Source organism: Oncorhynchus gorbuscha, linkage group LG06 (assembly GCF_021184085.1).
Source record: "Oncorhynchus gorbuscha isolate QuinsamMale2020 ecotype Even-year linkage group LG06, OgorEven_v1.0, whole genome shotgun sequence".
Lineage (NCBI taxonomy): Eukaryota > Metazoa > Chordata > Actinopteri > Salmoniformes > Salmonidae > Oncorhynchus > Oncorhynchus gorbuscha.
This window is the reverse complement of record NC_060178.1, coordinates 99,327,268-99,354,153: the sequence shown is the minus strand read 5'-3', so window position 1 is coordinate 99,354,153 and position 26,886 is coordinate 99,327,268. Positions and strand designations below refer to the sequence as shown.

Here is a 26,886-nt window from a genome sequence, read left to right as displayed (position 1 = left end):
GACAGTGCTGATTGATCATTCTCACCGTAACATGACAAACAGGTCGATGACACCAGCAGGCATGAGACAGTGCTGATTGATCATTCTCACCGTAACATGACAAACAGGTCGATGACACCAGCAGGCATGAGACAGTGCTGATTGATCATTCTCACCGTAACATGACAAACAACAGGTCGATGACACCAGCAGGCATGAGACAGTGCTGATTGATCATTCTCACCGTAACATGACAAACAACAGGTCGATGACACCAGCAGGCATGAGACAGTGCTGATTGATCATTCTCACCGTAACATGACAAACAACAGGTCGATGACACCAGCAGGCATGAGACAGTGCTGATTGATCATTCTCACCGGACAAACAACAGGTGATGACACCAGCAGGCATGAGACAGTGCTGATTGATCATTCTCACCGTAACATGACAAACAACAGGTCGATGACACCAGCAGGCATGAGACAGTGCTGATTGATCATTCTCACCGTAACATGACAAACAACAGGTCGATGACACCAGCAGGCATGAGACAGTGCTGATTGATCATTCTCACCGTAACATGACAAACAACAGGTCGATGACACCAGCAGGCATGAGACAGTGCTGATTGATAATTTTCACCGTAACATGACAAACAACAGGTCGATGACACCAGCAGGCATGAGACAGTGCTGATTGATAATTTTCACCGTAACATGACAAACAACAGGTCGATGACACCAGCAGGCATGAGACAGTGCTGATTGATAATTTTCACCGTAACATGACAAACAACAGGTTGATGACACCAGTAGGCATGAGATAGTGCTGATTGATCATTCTCACTGTAACATGACAAAGGAAAATGTGATGTCATAATTGATAGATTATTCTTCAACTAATAATGAAATACTGTGATATTCAGTCCATAAAACATGCTTTGAGGTAATTAAATGATATATTCTTTATACAGATAGTACTGTACATAATGCAAGATGCTGTGGGTAGGGATAGGGCAGCAGTACAGGGGTGTAAGTAAAATTCCAGGGCCCGTAATCAATTAGCGTCTCTGATTAAGTGTGCTGATCGAGGATCAGGTCCCCTTGTCCATGTTGTCTTATTCATTATGATCTAAGAGGAAAAATAAATAATATCAGCACTCCGACTTAGAGACGCATTACGAATACAGCCTAGATGATTGAAGGGCTTGGTCCACTCTTAGAGGAGATTGGAACAGGGGCATCTCTGCCTGTGTCTGAGGGGTCCAGGAACAAGCTCAGCATTCCAGATTGGGGCCAAAAATCCGGGACTCTCTATGGATCACTGATGGAACATCCGGAAGTTGGGAAGTTAGAAAAAGGTCAGGGAAGAGTTGCTCCGCCACGATGTATCATGTTCCCTACATCTGTCATCTGAGTCTTCACCAACCTGCCTGGAAACAAGGACAGAGAGCTTTGAATCCAATACACACCCAGGCACACAGGTGAGTAGGGATCTTGTAGCCCCTTTATTAGCCCCTTTAGCCGATACACATCTGTGTCAATGTGCAATTAACAGAGTTACAACTGCGGGCTGGCAATACTTGGCAGTTACTCAACTCTACGCTCTGTAATTAACAAGCTAATTGATGATTCCTGTCTGCAGACATTGTACCCCTCTATTTATGCCTGGCATTTTTTGTGAAATACTACAACACCCAAATAAGGCACTTCAGAGACCCTTTACCCAACAGGAGTCAGGAGAATCTCGGGTTAAATATATATCTGCCCAGAGGGAACACTGTATCGACCCCAGTTGTGTGGAGCCGCATACAGACAGCTTCTTAGTAGGGAGGCTCGTCATTTTCATGACCTTTACCCTCCCCTCTACCAAAAGAGGTGGAGTCGGTTTGGATGGCTATGGTTCTGTATCACCGACACATTAGCCACTTGGGAGCTGGAGGACCGAAATAGATAGATGGCTCCTCCCTCTGTGAGATACCTAAAAACAGCCCCCTGGCCTCAATCCAACCCCCCCCCCCCCCCCATTACCACAGGAGGAGACACAGTACCATAAAGAGGCTCCAGACTTAGGGAGTTACATTTGGGATACAGACTTACACTCAGCCCTGAAGTAGTTTCAGAGATCACCTTGGAGCAACAGAAAATAAAACATTGCAAACTATTCAGGGTAACCATTTGGGAAGAACATTTATCAGCGTTCTGCCGATGTTTTATTTTATTTGAGTTCTGATCCCCATTTTAATGTACGAACAGATATAGAGAGGGGTTCATGAAGTAGTTAAGGGCTCGAACCTGTCTCCGAGGGGGCATGTGATGAGCTTGAATTAACAGATGAAACCGACAACAATAATGGAGATCAAACTAGCAGTCTTTCAGCATTTGGTGAATTATGGACAAATCTTTAAAGCTCATGGATTTGCATCTCAAAATGCCCCATGCAATGAAACAGCCTCAACTGTGAAATGGAGAAGACTTTTGAATGGCCTCTTATATAACATGTGAAAAGCAACATCTACGATTACAACTTTATCTGTGCCTGCTATTTTGAGAGGTGGCAGTTTGGATGTCACTAAACTGAGCTATTAATTGAGTTACAAGTGTGATAACGCCAGGACAAGTCCCAGACCAGAAGCCTTTGCAGTAGGCAGCAGTCTCTCACCTTGGATCTGGGCACACTGAGCTTGTTCACTAACAGCCACATTCCTGGGCGCTCTCGGCCTGTCCCCTGCGAGGGGAGCGCAGCTGTCGCAGCGCCGCGTCTCCGTACTGGATCCCTGATCCCATCCGCTCCGGGTCCAACTCTCCTGGAAGAGAAGAGAGAGACAGAGAGAGATTCAAAGAGAGAGAGAGAGAGAGAGAGATGAAGGTTGAAATAAATTCCCTGAGCTGAAACAGTTCAGCTGGTAAACTATGCTTTCATTGCTGTTGGTTAAGGTGAGAAGACACTGATAGCCGAGAGATACCCGACTCTATCTTGTTGAGAATTTTCCTAGCACACTGCACAAAGGCCTCCTCCACGTTCTCCCCTGTCAGAGCACTGGTCTCCAGAAACATCAGCTCTGAAACAGACAAGACAGGGGGACACAATATTAACATTGACTATCCTTGATGGATATGAAACCCAGTGCTCTATTCAATAAGTAAAGCTGAAGTGATACAGAATGCACAATGGATTCAAATCAAATCAAATGTTATTTGTCATGTGCTCCAAATACAGTGAAATGCTTACTTACAAGCCCTTAACCAAAAATGCAGTTTTAAGAAAAATACGTGTTAAGTAAAAACTAGATGAGTAAAAAAAATAAAAAATGTAAGTAACAAATAATTAAAGAGCAGCAGTAAAACAACAATAGCGAGGCTATATATAGGGGATAAGGGTATAGAGCCAATGTGCGGGGGCACCGGTTTGTCGAGGTAATATGTACATGCAGGCAGAGTTAAAGTGAGTCTACCTGGAGCGGAAATAAGCAGTGTTTACCATGAATACAGTCACTGATAATGCCTTTAAATTTCAATCACGCTGCAACACTGAACTTCTGTAATACGGATTGAATAGAGCCCTAAATCAGCATTTAGCTGTGGAGGACATGAAACTGCAAAAGTTCTCTGTGCACTAGTTCACACAGTGATGTCCTACAGTGACCCCTAGTGGGGCATGGAAAACACTCAAATTATGGTAATCGCTTCACCTTGGTGTCTGTGGAATTCCAAGATGTTCAGATCTACAGCAGTGTCTAGAGGGTAGGAGCTACTTTTTGGGGTGATACGTAACAAGCGTTTTAGAGTAGTCTTAAACACAATGAATAAAATGACAGAGAAGACCTGCTCCTAAATCAGCACTCCCAGACAGACGCTTGATACATTCAGCCGTTGGATATCAGTGTTAAGAGGGATCATCATTCATACTAAAACGCACCATTTTCCTGAGCAAAGCGAGACGCCTCCAGGAAGGTGACCTCCCTGTCTGCATCCAAGTCCTTCTTGTTACCACACAGGATGATGACAATGTTTTGGCTGGCCAGCATCCTGGCGTCTGTCAGCCAGTTGGTCAGGGCGTTGTAGGTTTCCCGGCTGAGGACGATGAGGTCAGATAGATAAAATAGATTGAGAGGACGAGAGCAGTGAAGACACAGATGAGATGGTTCTGTTTAAATGAATCAAATTTGACTTTAGAAAGGATAGAACGGGTGTTTTCCCAAAAAAGATGACAGGAGCCAATGTGCTAACAATGAGTCATATATCTAAACTCAGCAAAAAAATAAACGTCCCTTTTTCATGACCCGATCTTTCAAAGATAATTCGTAAAAATCCAAATAACTTCACAGATCTTCATTGTAAAGGGTTTAAACACTGTTTCCAATGCTTGAACCATTAACAATGAATGACCTGTGGAACGGTCGTTAAGACACTAACAGCTTACTAACAGACGGTAGGCAATTATCACAGTTATGAAAACTTAGGACACTAAAGAGGCCTTTCTACTGAAGAAAGATGCCCAGGGTCCCTGCTCATCTGCGTGAACGTGCCTTAGGCATGCTGCAGGGAGGTATGAGGACTGCAGATGTGGCCAGGGCAATATATTTCATTGTCCGTACAGTGAGATGCCTAAGACAGCGCTACAGGGAGACAGGACGGACAGCTGATCATCCTCGCAGTGGCAGACAACGTGTAACAACACCTGCACAGGATCGGTACATCCGAATATCACACCAGCAGGACAGGTACAGGATGGCAACACCAGCACAATCCCTCCATCAGTGCTCAGACTGTCCTAAATGAGATGCACTGCAGAACTTAATGCAGCTGGTGGCACACCAGATACTGACAGTTACTTTTGATTTTGACCCCCCCTTTGTTCACGGACACATTATTCCATTTATTTTAGTCACATGTTTGTGGAACTTGTTCAGTTTATGTCTCAGTTGTTGAATCTTGTTATGTTCATACAAATATTTACACGTTAAGTTTGCACAAAATAAACGCAGTTGACAGTGAGAGGATGTTTATTTTTTTGCTGAGTTTAGGTCCCCTAGAGTCGTGCTCATGTACTAAATTCAATATTTGTGAGTCATGCTTTTGTACTAAATTCAATATGTCTTTTTAGAAACATGTGTTGTTTAGTCACAAAGATGGATGACAGCTCCAAAACAGTATACTCCTTGAAGGTAACCCATAATAAAGCATTTATTATTTCTCCTCTTACCTGGTGATGTCATACACAAGCAGCGCTCCTGCAGCGCCTCTGTAGTAACTCCGCGTCACAGATCTGGGAGAGAATAGCAATTGTAACATCACTTTGAAATACATCATTGTACCAACTGGGACATTTTACACATCAGAACTGCATTTATTAAATTGACATTATCCATCTCCTACTCCAAATTTCGCTAGCTATACATAACAGCATTTAGTGCGGTCCTCCAAAGATGATCAGGTGCCATCCAAGTCACAAAACAAAATCCTACATGGTGCTCAGTAGTAGTGCTTCAGAATTTTAGCTGCACTCCACATTAGTAACTCCCCGATATCAGCATTTTAGCAGCGCTAAAATAAATAATGGCCATATCGGCCATTATTTATTCCCTTACTGTTCTAAGGATCTGGCACCAGTTCTCTAATGGTCAGCTGGAGATGAAACGGTCCAATCTGGTTTGAATAAAATATCTGATGCCCTGCCACAGTATGAGTAGGTATGTAAAATGCTGTCTTGTATCATACCTGAATCTCTCTTGTCCTGCAGTGTCCCAGATTTGGAGTTTGACATATTTGTTCCCCACATTGATTATCTTTGAGCCAAACTCCACTCCAATGGTGTGATTCGAATCGTCTTTGACTGTGATTTAAATTAAATTGTTTCATGTTAATAAAAGCACAACACGTAATTTGATCACAACATATTTATTGATTCAAATCTCTTTAAACCTTAAAATGTAGCTTGTACCTAAAATACATGTTAAAGCTAGCTAGATCGGAAGAACATGTCAGTACAATCCAGGCATTGGACAGGACTTACATCTCTTCTCAATAAACTGGTGAAGAAGACATGATTTTCCAGTTCCGGCATTCCCAATCACTAGGAATTTGAACAGGAAGTCTAGAAGAGGGAAAACAAACTTCATTTTTAATATTCATTGTAATCATTAGATCATGCATATTAATTAGGCTAGTTGGATAGCTAGCTAGTTAACATGTGTACACAAACAACGCACTTGCAATGCCAATCATCCAGCAGCACAGCACCTGGCTTAATCAGCTTGCTACAACTTACGTTAGCTGAACTAACGCATTCTTTTTGCTTCATGTATAGCTAGCTACTTTTTCGCCGACATTTAACGTTAGTTAATTAACGTTAGCTACTGTCGCTCTCTGAAATGTAGAGGATTGTCTAGATAAGAAACCAATTAGCTAATGATGACATTTGACAGAGATGCAAGCTATCTAGCTAAAGCTATACCCCCATCAACGAGTAAACAGGAAACGCCAAGGTTAGCTAGCTAGCATAGGCTATTTGTTTTGATAGAGACATAGCCATGACGTTACACCTGCTCCATCGTCGCCTCTGGATATCTATTGTAATGCGACCTTACTGTACTAGTGAAGATGTCCTACCGTATGTCTCAGACATGGCCAGGGTTGTGTTTTGTTATCTAGTTAAAATAGTTATGTCCACTTGTTTTTCTTGAGGCAAAGCAGCTTCGAAATAAAAATAATAATTGAAGGAAAATCCCTAATGATATCCGTGAATCCTACTGGATTTTCACTCTCACTTCCCGTAGAACGCTTTTTCAAAATAAAAGTAGCATCAATCAACATAAAAATATCTATGTATTATAGCAACTACAGTTATTTTGAAAGACATTTAACTTAATGTATTACTATTTTAGAGGAATCGGATTAGGCTACTTGTGTATTACTTATATTTCTAACACCCAGACCTATATTTTAAACTGGAATAGGTACATTTTATTCAGAAAATGTATGTGCTTTATTCAACTATTACTATTGGTTTTTAGATCTATTGTCTAGCTAGACATGTTGTTAGCATTTTGTCTTGATTAGAGCTAGCATGTTTGGCATGACATGAGTGACAAAGCATCGGTATGATGGCACAAACAGACTGGCTTTCAACAGCCACGATCTTAAGTCTAGTTGGTCTGGATCTAGGGCTGGAGGTCAAGTATGTTGGTCTGTATACTGATATACTAAAGACAAGTTAGACGTCTAGTTTGTATGATTGGTTTGATTTAGTTGGTCTAGACCTAAATATATAATGAACTTAGATATTTAGCTTGTCTAGTCTCGGTCTATGTTATAGTTAGATGTCTAGTTCAGCCTATCTATAATAAAGGATAGCTATTAAGATTGATCAGTACACAAAGAACCTGCTGCTTGCAGCTTCTCATAAGAAGAGAAGCTTGGTGGTAAACATGTTATACTGTAGAACAGGTTGTTTGTGGTCTAATATACCACGGCTGTTAGCCAATCAGCATTCAGGGCTCGGTGCCACACAGTTTATACTGCAGAACAGGTTGTTTGTTTGTTTATAGGTCATTTTCTTGTATGGTTTGCCCTATTCCTACAGAGTAAAGAACATGTACATTGAAGGTGAAATGCAAAGGCAATTACATAAATATTACTTCACAAGTTATACCTATCTAATGGTTCATGTATGATTGAATCAGATTGTACATGAGCTTCTGTATAGACCTAGGCATAATGTTTGCCTCAGAATAAAATTAATATTGTCTACAAAATAAAAACAAGAAGGCTGCCAATACGATGCAGAAAACTATAGTAAACCATTTACAGATAATATATGCAAAGAATACATATAAGTAGGAGAAGTTCAGTCTTCAGTGGTATATATAGCCTATAGTGGTACAGTTGAAGTCGGAAGTTACCATACACTAAGTTGACTGTGCCTTCAAACAGCTTGGAAAAATCCAGAAAATGATGTCATGGCTTTAGAAGCTTCTGATAGGCTAATTGACATAATCTGAGTCAATTGGAGGTGTACCTGTGGATGTATTTCAAGGCCTATCTTCAAACTCAGTGCCTCTTTGCTTGACATCCATGGAGAAATTAAAATAAATCAGCCAAGACCTCAGATTTAAAAAATTGTAGACCTCCACAAGCCTGGTTCATCCTTGGGAGCAATTTCCAAACGCCTGAAGGTACCACATTCATCTGTACAAACAATAGTACGCACGTCTAAACACCATGGGACCAAGCAGCCATCATACCGCTCAGGGAGGAGACGCGTTCAGCACCTTGTGAAGATGCTGGAGGAAACGGGTACAAAAGTATCTGTATCCATAGTAAAACAAGTGCTGTATCGACATAACCTGAAAGGCCGCTCAGCAAGAAAGAAGCCACTGCTCCAAAACCGCCATACAAAAGCCAGACTAAGGTTTGCAACTGCACATGGGGACAAAGAGCGTACTTTTTTTAGAAATGTCCTCTGGTCTGATGAAACAAAAATATAACTTTTTGGCCATACTGACCATTGTTATGTTTGGAGGAAAAAGGGGGAGGCTTGCAACCTGAAGAACACCAGCCCAACTGTGAAGCACGGGGGGTGGCAGCATCATGTTGTGGGGGTGCTTTGCTGCAGGAGGGTCTGGTGCACTTCACAAAATAGATGGCATTATGAGGCAGGAACATTATGTGGATATATTGAAGCAACATCCCAAGACATCAGTCAGAAAGTTAAAGCTGGGTCGCAAAATGGGTCTTCCAAATGGACAATGACCCCAAGCATACTTCCAAAGTTGTGGCAAAATGGCTTAGGGACATCAACGTCAAGGTATTGGAGTGGCCATCACAAAGCCCTGACCTCAATCTTATAGAAAATGTTTGGGCAGAACTGTAAAAGCGTGTGCGAGTAAGGAGGCCTGCAAACCTGACTCAGTTACACCAGCTCTGTCATGAGGAATGGGCCAAAATTCACCCAGCTTATTGTGGGAAGCTTGTGAAAGGCTACCCAAAATGTTTGACCCAAGTTAAACAATTCAAAGGCAATGCTAACAAATATTAATTGAGTATATGTACTTTTCTGACCACTGGGAATGTGATGAAAGAAATAAACACTGAAATAAAGACTTTGTTCAGGCGCCATGCAGGTATTAACCCTGCCGAAAGGAAAATATTAGGATAGAGCACCACTACCAGACACACACACACACACACACACACACATCAGCAAAAGAGACTGCCTAGACTGTAGTCTGTTTGCCGGTAGAGAGAAAAGACACATCATAGCACAGCAGGTATTAACCCTGCCGAAAGGAAAAGATTAGGATAGAGCACCACTACCAGACACACACACACACACATCAGCAGAAGAGACTGCTTAGACTGTAGCCTGTTTGCCAGTAGAGAGAAAAAACACATCACAGCACAGCAGGTGTTAACCCTGCCGAAAGGAAAAGATTAGGATAGAGCACCACTACCAGACACACACACACACACACACACAGCAGAAGAGACTGCCTAGACTGTAGCCTGTTTGCCAGATAGCCAGTAGAGAGAAAAGACACCATATAGAAAACACATCACAGCACAGGGGTAACCCCACCAATAATACTTCATACAATAATAATGGCAAAGCAATTTAATGGAAACTTCATAGAAACAATTGACAAGAACGGACCCAATAAACAACAATTGAGGATTTGCAATAATCTGTATTACCTCCCAGTGGAGTGCAGAGGGTATGAATGGGTGTGTGTGTGGGTGTTCAAAGACAAAACAGAGGCCTTAAAGTGTCCAAAATCTCCTCGACCATATGTCAATACAGTTCAAATAACAACACACAATAAACTTGCAAGCAACCTCCCTTTAACTAAAATGTCAACCCAAATACTTCTGGCAGGGCAATAATAGTCCAGCGACACTGAACATCAAAGGGAAGTGCATTGAAGAATAAATAAAGTCTGCTCTAGTGATGGGTAGTTCGCGAACGAGTCAGCTCTAAGAGCCGGCTCTTGTAGGTAAACGTTGGGAGCCGGCTCGCATATCAGAAGAGCCAAATCTATTTATAAAAAATTTAACAAATTAAGATATGAATAATCAAAAGATTTAAATTAATAGAATTAACTCATTCAAAGAACAAAAAAATGTAATATAGGCATAAATGCTCATGCGCACACATTCGTTCTGACTGTCTGCTCAGACTAACAGCCTCACCTGTTGTCCCTGTCAATCAGACACGCAGTGTCAACCAATGAACCAAAGATATGTGAGGTGACGGAGGGCCGAGCCTTCTCACTCACAGTCACACTTAGCAGCCGAGGATAGAGAGGAAGGACAGCTGTGAAAACAACAGCTGGAAAATGAGTCGGAAGCACTGTGGCACTTGGATGCATTTTAATAATGTAGACAATGTTAGAGCACAGTGTAGAATTTGCCAAAACAAAATCTCATATAAAGCCTGTTCTACGCACAACCTACACCGGCATATGCGAACTGTGCTTCGAGAAACTATCAGGCCTGCTAGTCATACTGGTGGAGCCAGCACCTCCACACGTGGAGATGTATCCACTCAATCAAGTAGGCCTACTCTACGACCCACAGCAACACAGTCTTCTATGGACCAGTTTATGCCAATGTCTATGTCTGTAGCAAAACAAGGCCAAATTGATATTGCATTGGCTAAAATGATTGCCACCGATTTCCAGACATTTTTCTATCGTGTAGGACAGAGGTTTTAGAAATTATAGCAATAGTCTAAATCCAATGTACACAATTCCAAGCAGGAAAACCCTTTCAAAAACACTTATTCCACAACTGTACGAGAGCACACAGGCTTCAGTGCGGGAAAGAATCCAAAAAGCTACTGCAGTTTGTCTTTACCACTGACTGCTGGACATCAGGGGTAACCACTTCTTACATGTCAGTTACATGTCACTCCATTGAAGATTTTTCGATGTCTAGCGGTCTTCTGGACATCTTTGAGTTCAGCGACAGACACACCTCAGAGAACTTGGCAGAGGAACTGTTGAGAGTGGCCAGAGAATTGCAAGTAGATGGAAAAGTGGTCTGTTGTGTTAGCGACAAAGCAGCTACCATAACCAAAGCCATGAAAATGTTTAAATGGACCCATCATCCATGTCATGCCCACACAATCAACTTGATTGTAAGAAATGCTCTGAAGGTGATGAAGCCCACTGTGGACAAAGTGAAAGCAGCTGTGGAATACTTCCACAGGAGCACAGTAAGTGCTGAAAAACTAAAGTCTACACAACGACAGATGGGGATGGCTGAGCTGAGGCCTAAACAAGACTGCACTACAAGGTGGAATTCAACATGTTATATGTTGAAGTGGTTTATTGAGTAAAAGGATGCCATCATCTCTACCCTGACAATTGTCAATACAGCTGTTGATGCTCTAACTGTTGATAAAAGGATATGTAGAAGGGTGAGCCGGTTAAGGATCGATTCAGACAAGGTGTTAAAATTGTACGACAAGCGACAGTTTATTCAGAGTGAGAATATCTGGTACACGTAAATACGGCTCTCCCATTCGCTCGCACAGAACAGCAGGAAAAGAGAAAGAGTGAACCGTTACAATACAATTTATACAAAACAGAAAGTAGGTTGATCCTGGGAGATCGGATCTTTGGATTGGTTCAGCTGGGGTGGAGTCTGTAGTCTTCCGCCATTGGCTCAGCTGGGCCGTCCGTCACTCTAGAATCCCGCCGTCACATCCGTTCAGCTAAAGGAGACTGTGTGTGTGCGCTGGTTTGGCAGTCAGTGTGTAATGTGGGAGCTATCCTGTAGGGGACCCCACAGGCTTTACTGTGAGTTGTAGCCATGTATTTAGCAGTAGGCTGATCACTTGTATAAGAAAATAGCAATTCTTTACATAACCCAAGAGGAATGGGAGGTGGTGGAGGAGGTGTGCAGAGTCCTGGAACCCTTTGAGCAGGTCACTGTGGAGATCAGTGGAGAGAAGTGAGTAAGCAGTTATTACTACATCATTATTTAATCTAGTATTATATATTGTTACGTTCCCCAGTTTCTGTGCTGTTTTGGGTTTGAATGTGTTTGTGTGTGTGTGTTTCAGGATGGCTTCTTGGATTCCAAGCAGCTGATTGGTCGGCCCCGTTGCAGATTGGCGCTCTGACCCCGCCCTCTCGTCAGGGGATACAGCTGTCTGCAATTACCAACTCCTTCTGCAGCTTGAAAAGCCAGTGTTCCTTTGTTAGGAGAGCTTCTTGGTATGTGCTGTGTTGGTAAATTTGTTGTAAAGTATTTTGTAGCCGGTCCAGCAGAGGTATGTGTTTGCTATAGTACCTAGTGTTTTTGGTTTATTCAAATTGTTCACTGAGTTTGGTGACTTATTCTGTTTAATTTGTTCCCTGGTGTGAAGGGGAAGAAACCTTGGAAGTGTTTAGGCAAGAGGCCTGCGGACATATGTGGCGTTAAGAATAGGTAAGTAGTGGGTAGGCAGGTAAAGTAGGAGAGAGGACTTTTTTTTTAAAGTAATTTTTAACTCTTTGCTTTTGTTCCGTCCAGCCCCTTTTCCCCAAATTTACCTTATGGAAATAAATCCCCTGTTAACTGCAATATTCTCTGCCTCTGTCATCCTTACCCGCACCTACAATCACATACCTCTTTCACTCTATGGGGAGTTGAGTTATAGCAGGGTGTTGCGTTCCCTCTTCCAAGAGGCTTAGGTAACACAATGGCATCTTTAAACCACCGGATCCCGCTGCTCTGAGCTCCCTGTGATTGATGATTGAGGTGTGATGGTACGCTGTGAGTTTGGCTGACTTATTTTGTTTGCTTCTCCCAGTTTATTGAAGCGCCCCTGTTGATCGGTTGGTGGGATTGTGTAAAGTAGACCTTTGCGCTATAGCTGACCATTATGGACTCTTCGTCCCCGAGAAAGCCCTTATGTCTGAGCTTTTGGTGCAAATCGGGGAGGGTTTAGTGAGAAAACAAATTTTCTCATTGAAAGGTGAGAGGGAGGCTTCAGGAGAGGAGACTGGTAGACCTTTCGATACCAAGTCAGCGGACGCCACGGAGGAAGTGGTTGCTCATACCCCTTTTACATTGCCCCAATTCTACCCTTTATCTTCTGCTTCGGGTTGTTCAGACGGGACCGATAGGCTAAAGGTGAGTCTGGCCCGTTTGGAAATGGAGCAAAAAGATAAAGAGCGCGTTAGACAAATGGAGTTTGATTTAGAAATTAGGAAAATTTAAATGGAAGCCGACAAGGAGGTTAGGATCCGACAACTGGAGCTAGACGCTGGCTCCAGGGCGACTCCACAACCTGCCCATCATCAAGCCCGCTTCGTTGTAAGTAAAAAATATTGCTTTAGTCCCTCCATTCCGGGAGTCGGAAGTTGATTCCTAGTTCTCTACTTTTGAATGTGTGGCCGCTCCTGTTGCAACGTAAATTGTCTGGGAAAGCCCAGGAAGTAGTAGCCGCTCTCTCCCTGGAAGACAGTTTACACTATGATATAGTTAAAACAACTGTGTTGCTGGCTTATGAATTGGTGCCTGAAGCTTATATGCAGCGCTTCAGTAACCACAAAAAAACCTTTCATCGTACTTTTGAGTTTACAAGGGACAAAGAGTCTGTTTAATTGCTGGTGTTCAGCCAGCAAAACTAACACATTTGCTGATATTCAGGAGTTGATGCTGTTGGAGGATTTTAGAAGCAACCTGCCTGATAGAATTGTAGTTCATTTAAATGAACCAAGTGTCAACATTGGCCCAGGCAGCAGTGTTGGCAGATGAGTATGCTTTGACACGCAAGACTGTCTTTGGTGCACCTTGTTTTGAAGGCCGAACGATTACGTCATCAGTGCCTTTTCCGGGTGGCTTTTACTCCGACGACCCTAAGCCGTCGCACGAATTCCGTTAATATTTTTACTGTCACCAAAAGGGTCACGTGATTTGGGACTGCCTGGTTTTGAAAAATAACCCGTAACAGTCCCTATTACCATCCCCTAAATTAAAAAGCATGGGTTTATTCCAATCTGGCTCATCCGTTGGACCGAGTTACTGATTCAGCATTTGGGAAACTGGATCCTATCTACATTTACATTTACATTTAAGTCATTTAGCAGACGCTCTTATCCAGAGCGGCTCTGTTTTATCTTTGCCGGTTGTGTTTCCTTAATTGGAGAACATGCTGATCAAAAGCCCATACAAATCTTACGAGACACTGGGGCAGCACAGTCAGTAATCATTACTGATGCTTACCCTGGTGTCCTGAAACGTATTGTGGCTCGCATGTCATATTTCAGGGTATAGAGACAAAAACCGTACCTGTACCCTTACACTGGGTCCACTTAGTCAGACTTGGTATCAGGACGTTTCAGTGTTGGTGAGTGTCTACACTGCAAGTAAGAGTCACATTGCTAGTGGGGAACAATTATCTCTGGTGGTAATGTCACTCCTGTGTTAGAAGTAGTAGACAACCCAGAAATCAAAACTGCAGATGATAAATTGGTTCAAGCATTTCCCAATGTTTTTTCTGCTTGTGTGTTAATGAGGGCACAATCTCGCAAGCTGGGAAATGTGGTGGATTTGTCAAGACAAGGTACCGAGTATTCTTTCTGCAAGGCCTATGGTTTTTATCCCCTTAAACTAAGGCAGGGAAAAGTGAAATCGCACCCCAATTACATTACATTCTTTTGTCTGTTACCCCCGAGAAGGTGATTGAATGTCAAAAGGGAGACACCGGTCTTCGCAAGTTTTGCTTTGGTAATTTCCATTGAGGAAGCTAAAACTAGGGAAACCGCCTACTTTACAGAAGCAGGAGTTTTGATGCGTAAATGGGCAGCACATGACACCGTTAGTGACTGGAGTCAAGTGGTTGTTCCTACGCCGTTCCAACAGTAAGTGCTGTCACTCGCCCATGACCAGGCGTGGTTAGGATATTTGGGGATCATGAAGACCTATAACCGAGTCCTTGTACATTTTTTCTGGCCAGGTTGAAGTCTGACGTGGTCCAATTTTTAGAACATGTCATGTATGTCAACTCACTGGGAAAGCGAATCAAACAGTTCCTTGTGCACCGCTCTGCCCGATTCCTGTGGTGGGGCAACTGTTTGAACGAGTGATAATTGATTGTGTAGAGTGATAATTGATTGTGTAGGTCCGTTTCTGAAAACTAGGTCAGGTAACCAGTTCTTACTTACAATAATGTGCAGTGCTACTCGATACCCAGAGGCTATCCCTCTCCGTACTATAATGGCTACGACTGGTGAAGGTACAAGTGAAGTTCTTCTGTTTGGACTCCCTGTAGTAATCCAAACTGATCAGGGAACCAACTTTATGTGAACTGTTCTCTAATGTATTAAAGACTCTGTGTATTTCCCATCAGGTCTCCAATCCGTATCATCCGGAGAGTCAAGGGGCCCTCGAACGCTGGCATCAGATGCTAAAGGCGAAGCTACGTAAGTATTGCATGGATACAAGTACCGATTGGGATGAGGAGGTGCTCTTTGTCGTATTTGCTATTAGGGAAACAACACAAGAGTCCTTAGGGTTCAGCCCTGCTGACCTTGTGTTTGGACACACCCCCTGGGTCCGCTAAAAGTTTTGAAGGAGCATATCTTATCTCCTACACCAAGTAGCGCCCCTAAAAATGTTTTGGATTATGTCAGTAAGATGCAGGAGAGACTGCACGCCGCATGTGAGTTAGCCAAAAAGTCTCTCTCCTCGTCTCAAAAATGCATGAAATTATATTATGACAAAGAGGTTGTCTTTCTTTTGCACCAGGGGATCAAGTTATAGTTTTGCCAATCCCTGGCGCCATGTTTTTCTGGGCCATATCTTGTGGAAAAGAAACTCAGTGACACCAATTATGCGATATAGACCCCAGAATGTAGGTGTTCTTCCCATGTGTGTCATGTTAACATGCTGAAAGCATATCATATGCGTGACTCTCCAGACAGCTCCTCAGGTAAGCCGGTCCAGCCCGCCATCTCATGTGTGTATTATTTGGTGCTGAAGCCTGGCTGAGACCAAGAGGATAAGGAGGACGGATTGGAGTTACACCATACGTTACAGCAATGTGAACGCTTATGTACGTCCCCCTTATGTACGGACTATCGTCGTGTAAATGCCGTTACAAAGTCGGATTATTTTCCTATATTATATATATTATATATATATGCCATTTAGCAGACGCTTTTATCCAAAGCGACTTACAGTCATGTGTGCATACATTCTACGTATGGGTGGTCCCAGGGATCGAACCCACTACCCTGGCGTTACAAGCGCCATGCTCTACCAACTGAGCTACAGAAGGACCACATTTTCCTCTACCTCCCTTAGATGACTGCATTGAAAGAATTGGCAGGTGCCTCTGGCCTCTCGAGATTATGACATCTCGGCTTTCATTACGCCTGATGATGCAGTGGATGGTATAGAGTACAGTGTATATATATATACAGTGGGGCAAAAAAGTATTTAGTCAGCCACCAATTGTGCAAGTTTTCCCACTTAAAATGAGAGAGGCCTGTAATTTTCATCATAGGTACACTTCAACTATGACAGACAAAATGAGAAAAAAAAATCCAGAAAATCACGTTGTAGGCTTTTTAATGAATTTATTTGCAAATTATGGTGGAAAATAAGTATTTTACGTTGGTAACCAGTTTATAATAACAATCAGGCACCTCAGGAGTTTGTGATATATGTCCAATATACCGTGGCTAAGGGCTGTGTCCAGGAATGTTAACTGTGGTATATTGGCCATATACCAAACCACCTCGGGCCCTTATTGCTTAAATATAGCCTATAGTTTACAAGACATCAAGACGCCTGCAACACGGTTTGACGACAAAATCTTCTTCAGGCAGCGTCAACGTTATTATATTTATACGTTTTTAGATGTTTATGGTTCAACATTTGGAGTGAAGTAAATACTCCATGCAATAGTCTCCTAATGCAGACACCGAAACCACCACAAGGGTGCACTAGTAGATTAGCTATATCCTTCATATTCTATGAATCAGTTTGCTTCAAATTCCTGTACACCATACCCAGTCTTTCCCAGATAAGACTCACAAGGACCCCTATGGCAACATCCAGGCCCATATTTGTTTTTCTTTTTTTCTGTCAAATCAACAGAAGCAGAAATGTCTTAAGGCAGGGGGAAAGAGTGGTTGAGGAACCACCATGGGGACACTGCTCACGCCTTTGGATTTCACATAGCTGGTGTGTTAAATTCTGAGGGCTTGGGTCCTATGGTTTGAAAATGTACTGAATGACACCTATAAAGGTCTGTTATAACTAGACATCCCAAGCCTCCACTTACCTCCCCCCACCCAGGTGTAAAATGACGAGGACAGGACCTCAATAGGTGTTATTTTGAGATTTAAAATGGGTTTATTGGAAGCCAATTCATTTTCATTTCAGTAGTTGTTTTGTCAAGTATTCAATAAACAAGGTAGCCTATCCCCAGATGAATAGGAGTGGTATGTTACATCATGCCTAAGGATGTGTAAAGAAGTCTTACTGTCTCTATGTCAGATTTCCTGTTTAGTCAGACTCTCCTGAATGTACTGTATATGTTATGGACATCTGCTTGACATTTCAATGAGATCTGATAAGTGCTACTACGAATATGTTGAGATAAGAGAATGCAGACTACCAATGCCACTGGGGTAAAAAAAATGAACATATCCAAAATTAAATTAGTTCACCTCTAGGTTTTGAGGAAATTGTAATGTATTTAATTTGACAAAACTATCGTTGGATAGCTTCTAGTGTTGTATGTTTTCACAATCTTTTGCCATTGCAACAGAAAACAGTTTGATGCCCTTTATTTCTAGGTGGGGAAATGAATGATGTTGGCTCCTACTTCATGCTACAGTACAACCATATAATATTATTACAACCAGCATGTTGTAACATTAAACTACAAACTTTCTGCCGTACTGAGAACAGCCTCTGAAGTCTCAATATACAGTAGACCGGGCTACTGTAGAGCCTGAAAATGAAAAAGGAGGTCTTCTCTTTCACAACTTGTAAGCTGGTTTAACACCATGGAACCTGCTCCCCCTGAGGACTAATGGTATCACTAGAAAACAATAGAAACCAGGAAGAGGGGAAATGACCTGTCCTTGGAATCTAAAAATGTCATCAGGATGTTGTTCCAAAATATGGGAAGTTTCTTTCTGTGAATCAGTGAGAGGCTAGCATCTGTGTTCAGGTCAGACCATGGGGCAGAGCACACTGAAGGTCTGGAAAGACTATGCTAATGACTGGATGGTGGACATTGTCTATATGCTCCTACTTGTTACATCTATTTCTAGTCTAATATCTAAATTTGGGTATGATCATATATTCCAGCTATGTAATAGCAACAGAGAAATGGGACGGAGTTGTAAATGATGTTGCTTTACCTGTGTTTACCTGTCTGATGTATGTAACTATATAACAAATATAACTGACTAATATAATTTCTTATTCAGATGATCTTCAGAGTAGAACTGGTTGTGATACTCTCTCATTCACCACATAGACTTGGTTCCTGTAACATAATACTGTAAGCCCTCTGTTGTTAGGGTTAGGGTTACTGTAGAAATGTTTTTGAAATAATAGTGTGAAAATAAACACACCAATGGACTTTGTCCCTTTAAACAAATAGCCCCTCCAAAACAACCAGCTCTCCATTACCACAAGGGACCAGACTGTCAACAGTATCAACACTGTGACAGAAATTCCAAACAACCAAGCTAACTAAAGAATTATCTTTCTTTGGTCATGTTTAACATGTGAGAGTGATTTGAGGAAAGACACCATCCATACAAGATATATGACTCGTGGTCATTCGATACCACACTGAACAAAACAGTACTTGTTACTTAAACTGGGGGAGACCTTAAAAGACTCCTGGCAGTATATGAATAATGATGGCTCTCAGTTGAGCTGCCTGCAGACATTGCTGATCCCTGCTGGGATATGATGGGCTGCTTTCCCACAGGCAAACAAGCCACCTCTAATGGTATTAACCTGATTTACCCTCCAGAAGAATGACTCCTCTTAACACCAGTGTCAAACAGTGACGCAGACGCTCTGAATGGTCTCCTTGTACAGGATCCAGAGAAACTGCAAGTTGTCCTTAAACTTGACAGATTGCTCTGGAGACGGACCCCAGAACACTAGGAACCTAGGATCACAGGAGCACAGTCAGCTTGAAATGTCTGCTGCCAACAACATCTCTTTAATGGCTCACACTGCACGTATTCATAAGCTGATCTAGCCTGTAAAAGCCCACAGTTTGTAATGCCTGGACACTAATACTGTAATGTTACCATGACTTGAAATGGTTTAGCGTCAAGACCACTCCAAACCGGTAGTGTCTAATTTAGTTGAAAACTACTTGCATAACAAGTTTGTCAGGGAAGTACATCCCCTCTTGATCCCCCAGCAGTCCAGATTTAGAGAGAAGTCTGACTGAAATGCTTTCCTCAAGTTACTCAGCTAAAATATAAGTCTGCTAAATATTCTCAAGACAGATACAAGCAAATAAGACTTGATGTTCATAGTCACTGCATTCTGCAGACCTCCCAGTCCATTATAATACACTGTCTGCCTGGTATTTTTAGACCTTACGAGATGTGGGATATTTGTATTGCATAACAACAAATATCCCACATATTAGATGTGCTATGATGACCAGTAGACTTGTAGCTTAGAGGTTCAAAACAGTTTTAGCACTCAGTACATGTACTGTATGTAACCGACGTGAAATGGCTAGCTAGTTAGCGGTGGTGCGTGCTAATAGCGTTTCAATCGGTGACGTTACTCGCTCTGAGGCCTTGAAGTAGTTGTTCCCCTTGCTCTTGAAGTAATTGTTCCCCTTGCTCTGCAAGGGCTGTGGCTTTTGTGGCTCGATGGGTAACGATGCTTCGTGGGTGTAAGTTGTTGATGTGTGCAGAGGGTCCCTGGTTCGCGCCCGGTAGGGGCGAGGGGACGGACTAAAGTTATACTGTTACATTGATGCTGTTGACCCGGATCACTGGTTTCTGCGGAAAAGGAGGTCAAAAGGGGGGTGAGTGTAACCGATGTGAAATGGCTAGCTAGTTAGCGGTGGTGTGCCATAATAGCGTTTCAATCGGTGACGTCACTCGCTCTGAGGCCTTGAAGTAGTTGTTCCCATTGCCCTGCGAGGGCTGCGGCTTTTGTGGCGCAATGGTAACGATCCTTCGTGGGTTTCAGTTGTTGATGTGTGCAGAGGGTCCCTGGTTCGAGCCCTGGTTCGAGCGAGGAGAGGGACGGAAGCTATACTGTTACATGTACAGTACATATCCATTTGAATCGATGCCGGCAGTATTTTCCATTAAATTGGCACAGAGTTACATTACCAGAAAGGAAATTAACAATCAAAGAAACATTCCCTCCTACTGCTCTGAAAGGCCCAATGTCTTCTTTCAGGCAGTGATGCCCCCACAGTCCTTCATGGTACACAGAGTTTGCTATTGTTCCACCTCACATCAATATTGGGGGATGGACAGCCTGGGGGGCAGTGGACAGAGCGCATCAAAAGAGTCAACCATGGAAGAGGAGGGCAAGGGGGTGGGACTTGAGTGTTCACTAAACACACACAAAGGGAGCTGGGATCACTTGGCATGTCTACTGAGGGTCATTGGGAGCGTTCTGGGCCCTGATGGGAACCCTGGCACTGCTAATCTTAAGAGGTCAGACAGGAAACAGGAAGTTGTCATGTGAGCTGATTCGTAAACACCAGCCTGGGTAGATTTCCATCCTGTCACTGTCATGTCATACCCCATGTTTGAAGGGGCTGGGGGATGGAATATCTACTTTGTGTCATCCTTGTCAGCAAGACAGAGCCTCATACAAAGTCCAGCAGAGGCTCCCACAATAACAGGAATGGCCTCTCCCCTGTCTGCCTACCACACCAACCCCTCATCCCTCAACCACCCTCCTTCCACCCTCTCTGGTTAATTGTTTGAGCATCAGAGGGCAGTGGCTTTGAGCTGGGTGATGCTGGCTGGTAAATGTTTGATAGTTGGGGGCACTGCGGACCAAGGACACCATGACACCCTGCAATGGACAATGTGTAATAAGTTGAACACCGGTCACTGTGCAAAAAAGTGACCAAGCAAGGGCCCCCTTATCTGAGATGTGAATGTGTAATGGGGCAGTTGTAGCTCTCAGCCTACTGATCCACAAGTCAATTGTTTCATTGGTGGCCCTATTGAGCCCATTTTAGAATGGGTGATCTGCGGTGTGAAAAGAGCCTGCACCCATTCACACTCATGGGAGACTGTTTATCAGGACTTACGTACTGAGGACAGGTATGTGCTGTCAGTGGGGTAGGTGGAAATAGTTTCCCCATGACGACACTCTTCAAATTGACTTATTAGAAAGTTCTGAATAACTCAGTGATAGCCAGATTAAAGATGGGGAAGTGCTGTAGTAGTACTCTGGCTTCAAGCAGGCAAAATGTGCTTGGGAAAACAATAGAACCAGTAATTCTCTTCATCAGATGTGGTGATTTCAATGAGATGTAGCTTTGGATTCTTGTTTACTAGATCAATGAGAGTCCTCTTTTTAAAGGTCACCCTTGCTGAGAATAGAACCATCCCCCAACACACCCACACACATCCATGGGAAACACGAAAGACTTGACCGTTAGGGAGTTGACCATCTACTCAGGTCAAAGTTACCTTCCAACCAAAGGAGAACTTCACAGTAACTGTTATGCAGGTGAATGAGGACCCAAAAGCGACTTGGCGAAAACAGAGTTTTTAATCCAGTAAGAAACTTTACAAAACAAAAAGCATAATACTACTCGTAAAGACAAGAACAGACTGGAGACTTGATCGAGAACTGCAGGTTGCCTCGGGAAGGCACTTGAACCTAGCAGACTCAGACACCTGCTCACCACGCAGCATCTGAGGGAAACACGACACGACAGGGCAAAACATAGACACAGCACGGTGAATTATAGATGAGGATCCGACGGGGCAGGAACGGAAAACAAGGAGAGAAATAGGGACTCTAATCAGGGAAAAGGATCGGGAACAGGTGTGGGAAGACTAAATGATTGATTAGGGGAATAGGAACAGCTGGGAGCAGGAACGGAACGATAGAGAGAAGAGAGAGCGAGAGAGTGAGAGAGGGAGGGGGAGAGAGAGGGATAGAAAGAGGGAAAGAACCTAATAAGACCAGCAGAGGGAAACGAATAGAAGGGGAAGCACAGGGACGAGACATGATAATTAATGACAAAACATGACAGTACCCCCCCACTCACCGAGCGCCTCCTGGCGCACTCAAGGAGGAACCCTGGCGGCAACGGAGGAAATCATCAATAAGCGAACGGTCCAGCACGTCCCGAGACGGAACCCAACTCCTCTCCTCAGGACCGTAACCCTCCCAATCCACTAAGTATTGGTGACCCCGTCCCCGAGAACGCATGTCCATGATCTTACGTACCTTGTAAATAGGTGCGCTCTCGACAAGGACGGGAGGGGGGGGGGGAAGACGAACGGGGGTGCGAAGAAAGGGCTTGACACAGGAGACATGGAAGACAGGATGGACGCGACGAAGATGTCGCGGAAGAAGCAGTCGCACAGCGACAGGATTGACGACCTGGGAGACACGGAACGGACCAATGAACCGCGGAGTCAACTTACGAGAAGCTGTCGTAAGAGGAAGGTTGCGAGTGGAAAGCCACACTCTCTGGCCGCAACAATACCTTGGACTCTTAATCCTGCGTTTATTGGCGGCTCTCACAGTCTGTGCCCTGTAGCGGCAAAGTGCAGACCTCACCCTCCTCCAGGTGCCCTCACAACGTTGGACAAACGCTTGAGCGGAGGGAACGCTGGACTCGGCAAGCTGGGATGAGAACAGAGGAGGCTGGTAACCCAGACTACTCTGAAACGGAGATAACCCGGTAGCAGACGAAGGAAGCGAGTTGTGAGCGTATTCTGCCCAGGGGAGCTGTTCTGCCCAAGACGCAGGGTTTCTGAAAGAAAGGCTGCGTAGTATGCGACCAATCGTCTGATTGGCCCTCTCTGCTTGACCGTTAGACTGGGGATGAAACCCGGAAGAGAGACTGACGGACGCACCAATCAAACGACAGAACTCCCTCCAAAACTGTGACGTGAATTGCGGGCCTCTGTCTGAAACGGCGTCTAACGGGAGGCCATGAATTCTGAACACATTCTCGATAATGATTTGTGCCGTCTCCTTAGCGGAAGGAAGTTTAGCGAGGGGAATGAAATGTGCCGCCTTAGAGAACCTATCGACAACCGTAAGAATCACAGTCTTCCCCGCAGACAAAGGCAGACCGGTAATGAAGTCTAGGGCGATGTGAGACCATGGTCGAGAAGGAATGGGGAGCGGTCTGAGACGACCGGCAGGAGGAGAGTTACCCGACTTAGTCTGCGCGCAGTCCGAACAAGCAGCCACGAAACGGCGCGTGTCACGCTCCTGAGTCGGCCACCAAAAGCGCTGGCGAATAGACGCAAGAGTGCCTCGAACACCGGGATGACCAGCTAACTTGGCAGAGTGAGCCCACTGAAGAACAGCCAGACGAGTGGAAACAGGAACGAAAAGGAGGTTACTAGGACAAGCGCGCGGCGACGCAGTGTGCGTGAGTGCTTGCTTAACCTGTCTTTCAATTCCCCAGACTGTCAACCCGACAACACGCCCATAAGGAAGAATCCCCTCGGGATCAGTAGAAGCCACAGAAGAACTAAACAGACGGGATAAGGCATCAGGCTTTGTGTTCTTGCTACCCGGACGGTAAGAAATCACAAACTCGAAACGAGCGAAAAACAACGCCCAACGAGCTTGACGGGCATTAAGTCGTTTGGCAGAACGGATGTACTCAAGGTTCTTATGGTCTGTCCAAACGACAAAAGGAACGGTCGCCCCCTCCAACCACTGTCGCCATTCGCCTAGGGCTAAGCGGATGGCGAGCAGTTCACGGTTACCCACATCATAGTTGCGCTCAGATGGCGACAGGCGATGAGAAAAATAAGCGCAAGGATGAACCTTATCGTCAGACTGGAAGCGCTGGGATAGAATGGCTCCCACGCCTACCTCTGAAGCGTCAACCTCGACAATGAATTGTCTAGTGACGTCAGGAGTAACGAGGATAGGAGCGGACGTAAAACGTTCTTTTAGAAGATCAAAAGCTCCCTGGGCGGAACCGGACCACTTAAAACACGTCTTGACAGAAGTAAGAGCTGTGAGAGGGGCAGCAACTTGACCGAAATTACGAATGAAACGCCGATAGAAATTAGCGAAACCTAAAAAGCGCTGCAACTCGACACGTGACCTTGGAACGGGCCAATCACTGACAGCTTGGACCTTAGCGGAATCCATCTGAATGCCTTCAGCGGAAATAACGGAACCGAGAAAAGTAACGGAGGAGACATGAAAAGAGCACTTCTCAGCCTTTACGTAGAGACAATTCTCTAAAAGGCGCTGTAGAACACGTCGAACGTGCTGAACATGAATCTCGAGTGACGGTGAAAAAATCAGGATATCGTCAAGATAGACAAAAACAAAGATGTTCAGCATGTCTCTCAGAACATCATTAACTAATGCCTGAAAAACAGCTGGCGCATTGGCGAGACCAAACGGCAGAACCCGGTACTCAAAATGCCCTAACGGAGTGTTAAACGCCGTTTTCCACTCGTCCCCCTCTCTGATGCGCACGAGATGGTAAGCGTTACGAAGGTCCAACTTAGTAAAGCACCTGGCTCCCTGCAGAATCTCGAAGGCTGATGACATAAGGGGAAGCGGATAACGATTCTTAACCGTTATGTCATTCAGCCCTCGATAATCCACGCAGGGGCGCAGAGTACCGTCCTTCTTCTTAACAAAAAGAACCCCGCCCCGGCCGGAGAGGAAGAAGGCACTATGGTACCGGCGTCAAGAGACACAGATAAATAATCCTCGAGAGCCTTACGTTCGGGAGCCGACAGAGAGTATAGTCTACCCCGAGGAGGAGTGGTCCCCGGAAGGAGATCAATACTACAATCATACGACCGGTGAGGAGGAAGAGAGTTGGCTCGGGACCGACTGAAGACCGTGCGCAGATCATGATATTCCTCCGGCACTCCTGTCAAATCGCCAGGTTCCTCCTGAGAAGTGGGGACAGAAGAAATGGGAGGGATGGCAGACATTAAGCACTTCACATGACAAGATACGTTCCAGGATAGGATAGAATTACAAGACCAATTAATAGAAGGATTATGACATACTAGCCAGGGATGACCCAAAACAACTGGTGTAAAAGGTGAATGAAAAATCAAAAAAGAAATAGTCTCACTGTGGTTACCAGATACTGTGAGAGTTAAAGGTAGTGTCTCAAATCTGATACTGGGAAGATGACTACCATCTAAGGCAAACATGGGCGTAGGCTTGTCTAACTGTCTGAAAGGAATGTTATGTTTCCGAACCCATGCTTCGTCCATGAAACAACCCTCAGCCCCAGAGTCAATCAAGGCACTGCATGTAGCACCCGAACCGGTCCAGCGTAGATGGACCGACATAGTAGTACAGGATCTAGATGAAGAGACCTGAGTAGTAGCGCTCACCAGTAGCCCTCCGCTTACTGATGGGCTCTGGCCTCTTACTGGACATGAATTAACAAAATGTCCATCAAATCCGCAATAGAGGCACAGGCGGTTGGTGATCCTCCGTTCCCTCTCCTTAGTCGAGATGCGAATCCCTCCCAGCTGCATGGGCTCAGTCTCAGAGCCAGAGGAGGGAGATGGTTGCGATGCGGAGCAGGAAAACACCGTTGATGCGAGCTCTCTTCCACGAGCCTGGTGACGAAGATCTACCCGTCGTTCTATGCGGATGGCGAGAGCCATCAGAGTCCACACTGGAAGGAACCTCCCGAGAGAGAATCTCATCCTTGACCACTGTGTGGAGTCCCTCCAGAAAACGAGCGAGCAGCGACGGCTCGTTCCAGTCACTAGAGGCAGCAAGAGTACGAAACTCTATAGAGTAATCTGTTATGGATCGATCACCTTGGCATAGGGAAGCCAGGGCCCTAGAAGCCTCCCCACCAAAAACTGAACGGTCAAAAACCCGAATCATCTCCTCTTTAAAGTTCTGGTAATTGTTAGAACAATCAGCCCTTGCCTCCCAGATAGCTGTGCCCCACTCTCGGGCCCGGCCAGTAAGGAGTGAAATGACGTAAGCAACCCGAGCTCTCTCACTAGAGTATGTGTTGGGTTGGAGAGAGAACACAATATCACACTGGGTGAGAAAGGAGCGGCACTCCGTGGGCTGCCCGGAGTAGCAAGGTGGGTTATTAACCCTAGGTTCCGGAGGCTCGGCAGGCCAGGAAGTAACAGGTGGCACGAGACGAAGACTCTGGAACTGTCCAGAGAGGTCGGAAACCTGAGCGGCCAGGTTCTCCACGGCATGGCGAGCAGCAGACAATTCCTGCTCGTGTCTGCTGAGCATGGCTCCTTGGATCTTGACGGCAGTGTTACGAGCCTCTGTAGTCGCTGGGTCCATTCCTTGGTCGGATCCTTCTGTTATGCAGGTGAATGAGGACCCAAAAGCGACTTGGCGAAAACAGAGTTTTTAATCCAGTAAGAAACTTTACAAAACAAAAAGCATAATACTACTCGTAAAGACAAGAACAGACTGGAGACTTGATCGAGAACTGCAGGTTGCCTCGGGAAGGCACTTGAACCTAGCAGACTCAGACACCTGCTCACCACGCAGCATCTGAGGGAAACACGACACGACAGGGCAAAACATAGACACAGCACGGTGAATTATAGATGAGGATCCGACGGGGCAGGAACGGAAAACAAGGAGAGAAATAGGGACTCTAATCAGGGAAAAGGATCGGGAACAGGTGTGGGAAGACTAAATGATTGATTAGGGGAATAGGAACAGCTGGGAGCAGGAACGGAACGATAGA

At 44.5% G+C, this 26,886-nt stretch overlaps 1 protein-coding gene across 3 annotated transcripts; it reads right to left on the bottom strand.

Moving 5' to 3' along the window:
- Window positions 1-383: 383 nt before the first annotated feature.
- LOC124038612 (ras-related protein Rab-4A-like) lies at window positions 384-6,758 on the bottom strand. 3 transcript variants are annotated; one of them, XM_046354672.1, is made up of 8 exons: window positions 6,594-6,758; window positions 5,998-6,078; window positions 5,703-5,817; window positions 5,188-5,250; window positions 3,901-4,055; window positions 2,948-3,043; window positions 2,644-2,788; window positions 384-1,414 (listed from the first exon to the last, which is right to left on the bottom strand). In XM_046354672.1, exons 1-7 carry the CDS (start codon window positions 6,607-6,609, stop codon window positions 2,673-2,675), a joined length of 642 nt encoding a protein of 213 aa, XP_046210628.1. In that variant the 5' UTR covers window positions 6,610-6,758; the 3' UTR covers window positions 384-1,414; window positions 2,644-2,672. The 3 variants fall into 3 exon arrangements, with proteins under 3 accessions (XP_046210628.1, XP_046210630.1, XP_046210629.1); XM_046354674.1 differs by having other exon boundaries at window positions 2,644-2,785; XM_046354673.1 differs by lacking the exon at window positions 6,594-6,758 and adding an exon at window positions 6,194-6,535.
- Window positions 6,759-26,886: the final 20,128 nt, after the last annotated feature.

Bases quoted from the DNA above. Each gene is read 5' to 3' on its own strand.
- LOC124038612 (XM_046354672.1), bottom strand. The intron at 5,251-5,702 runs GTATGATACAAG...ATTCTCTCCCAG, and splicing joins GCAGGACAAGAGAGATTCAG to ATCTGTGACGCGGAGTTACT. The intron at 3,044-3,900 runs GTGCGTTTTAGT...TGTCTGTTTCAG, and splicing joins TCGCTTTGCTCAGGAAAATG to AGCTGATGTTTCTGGAGACC.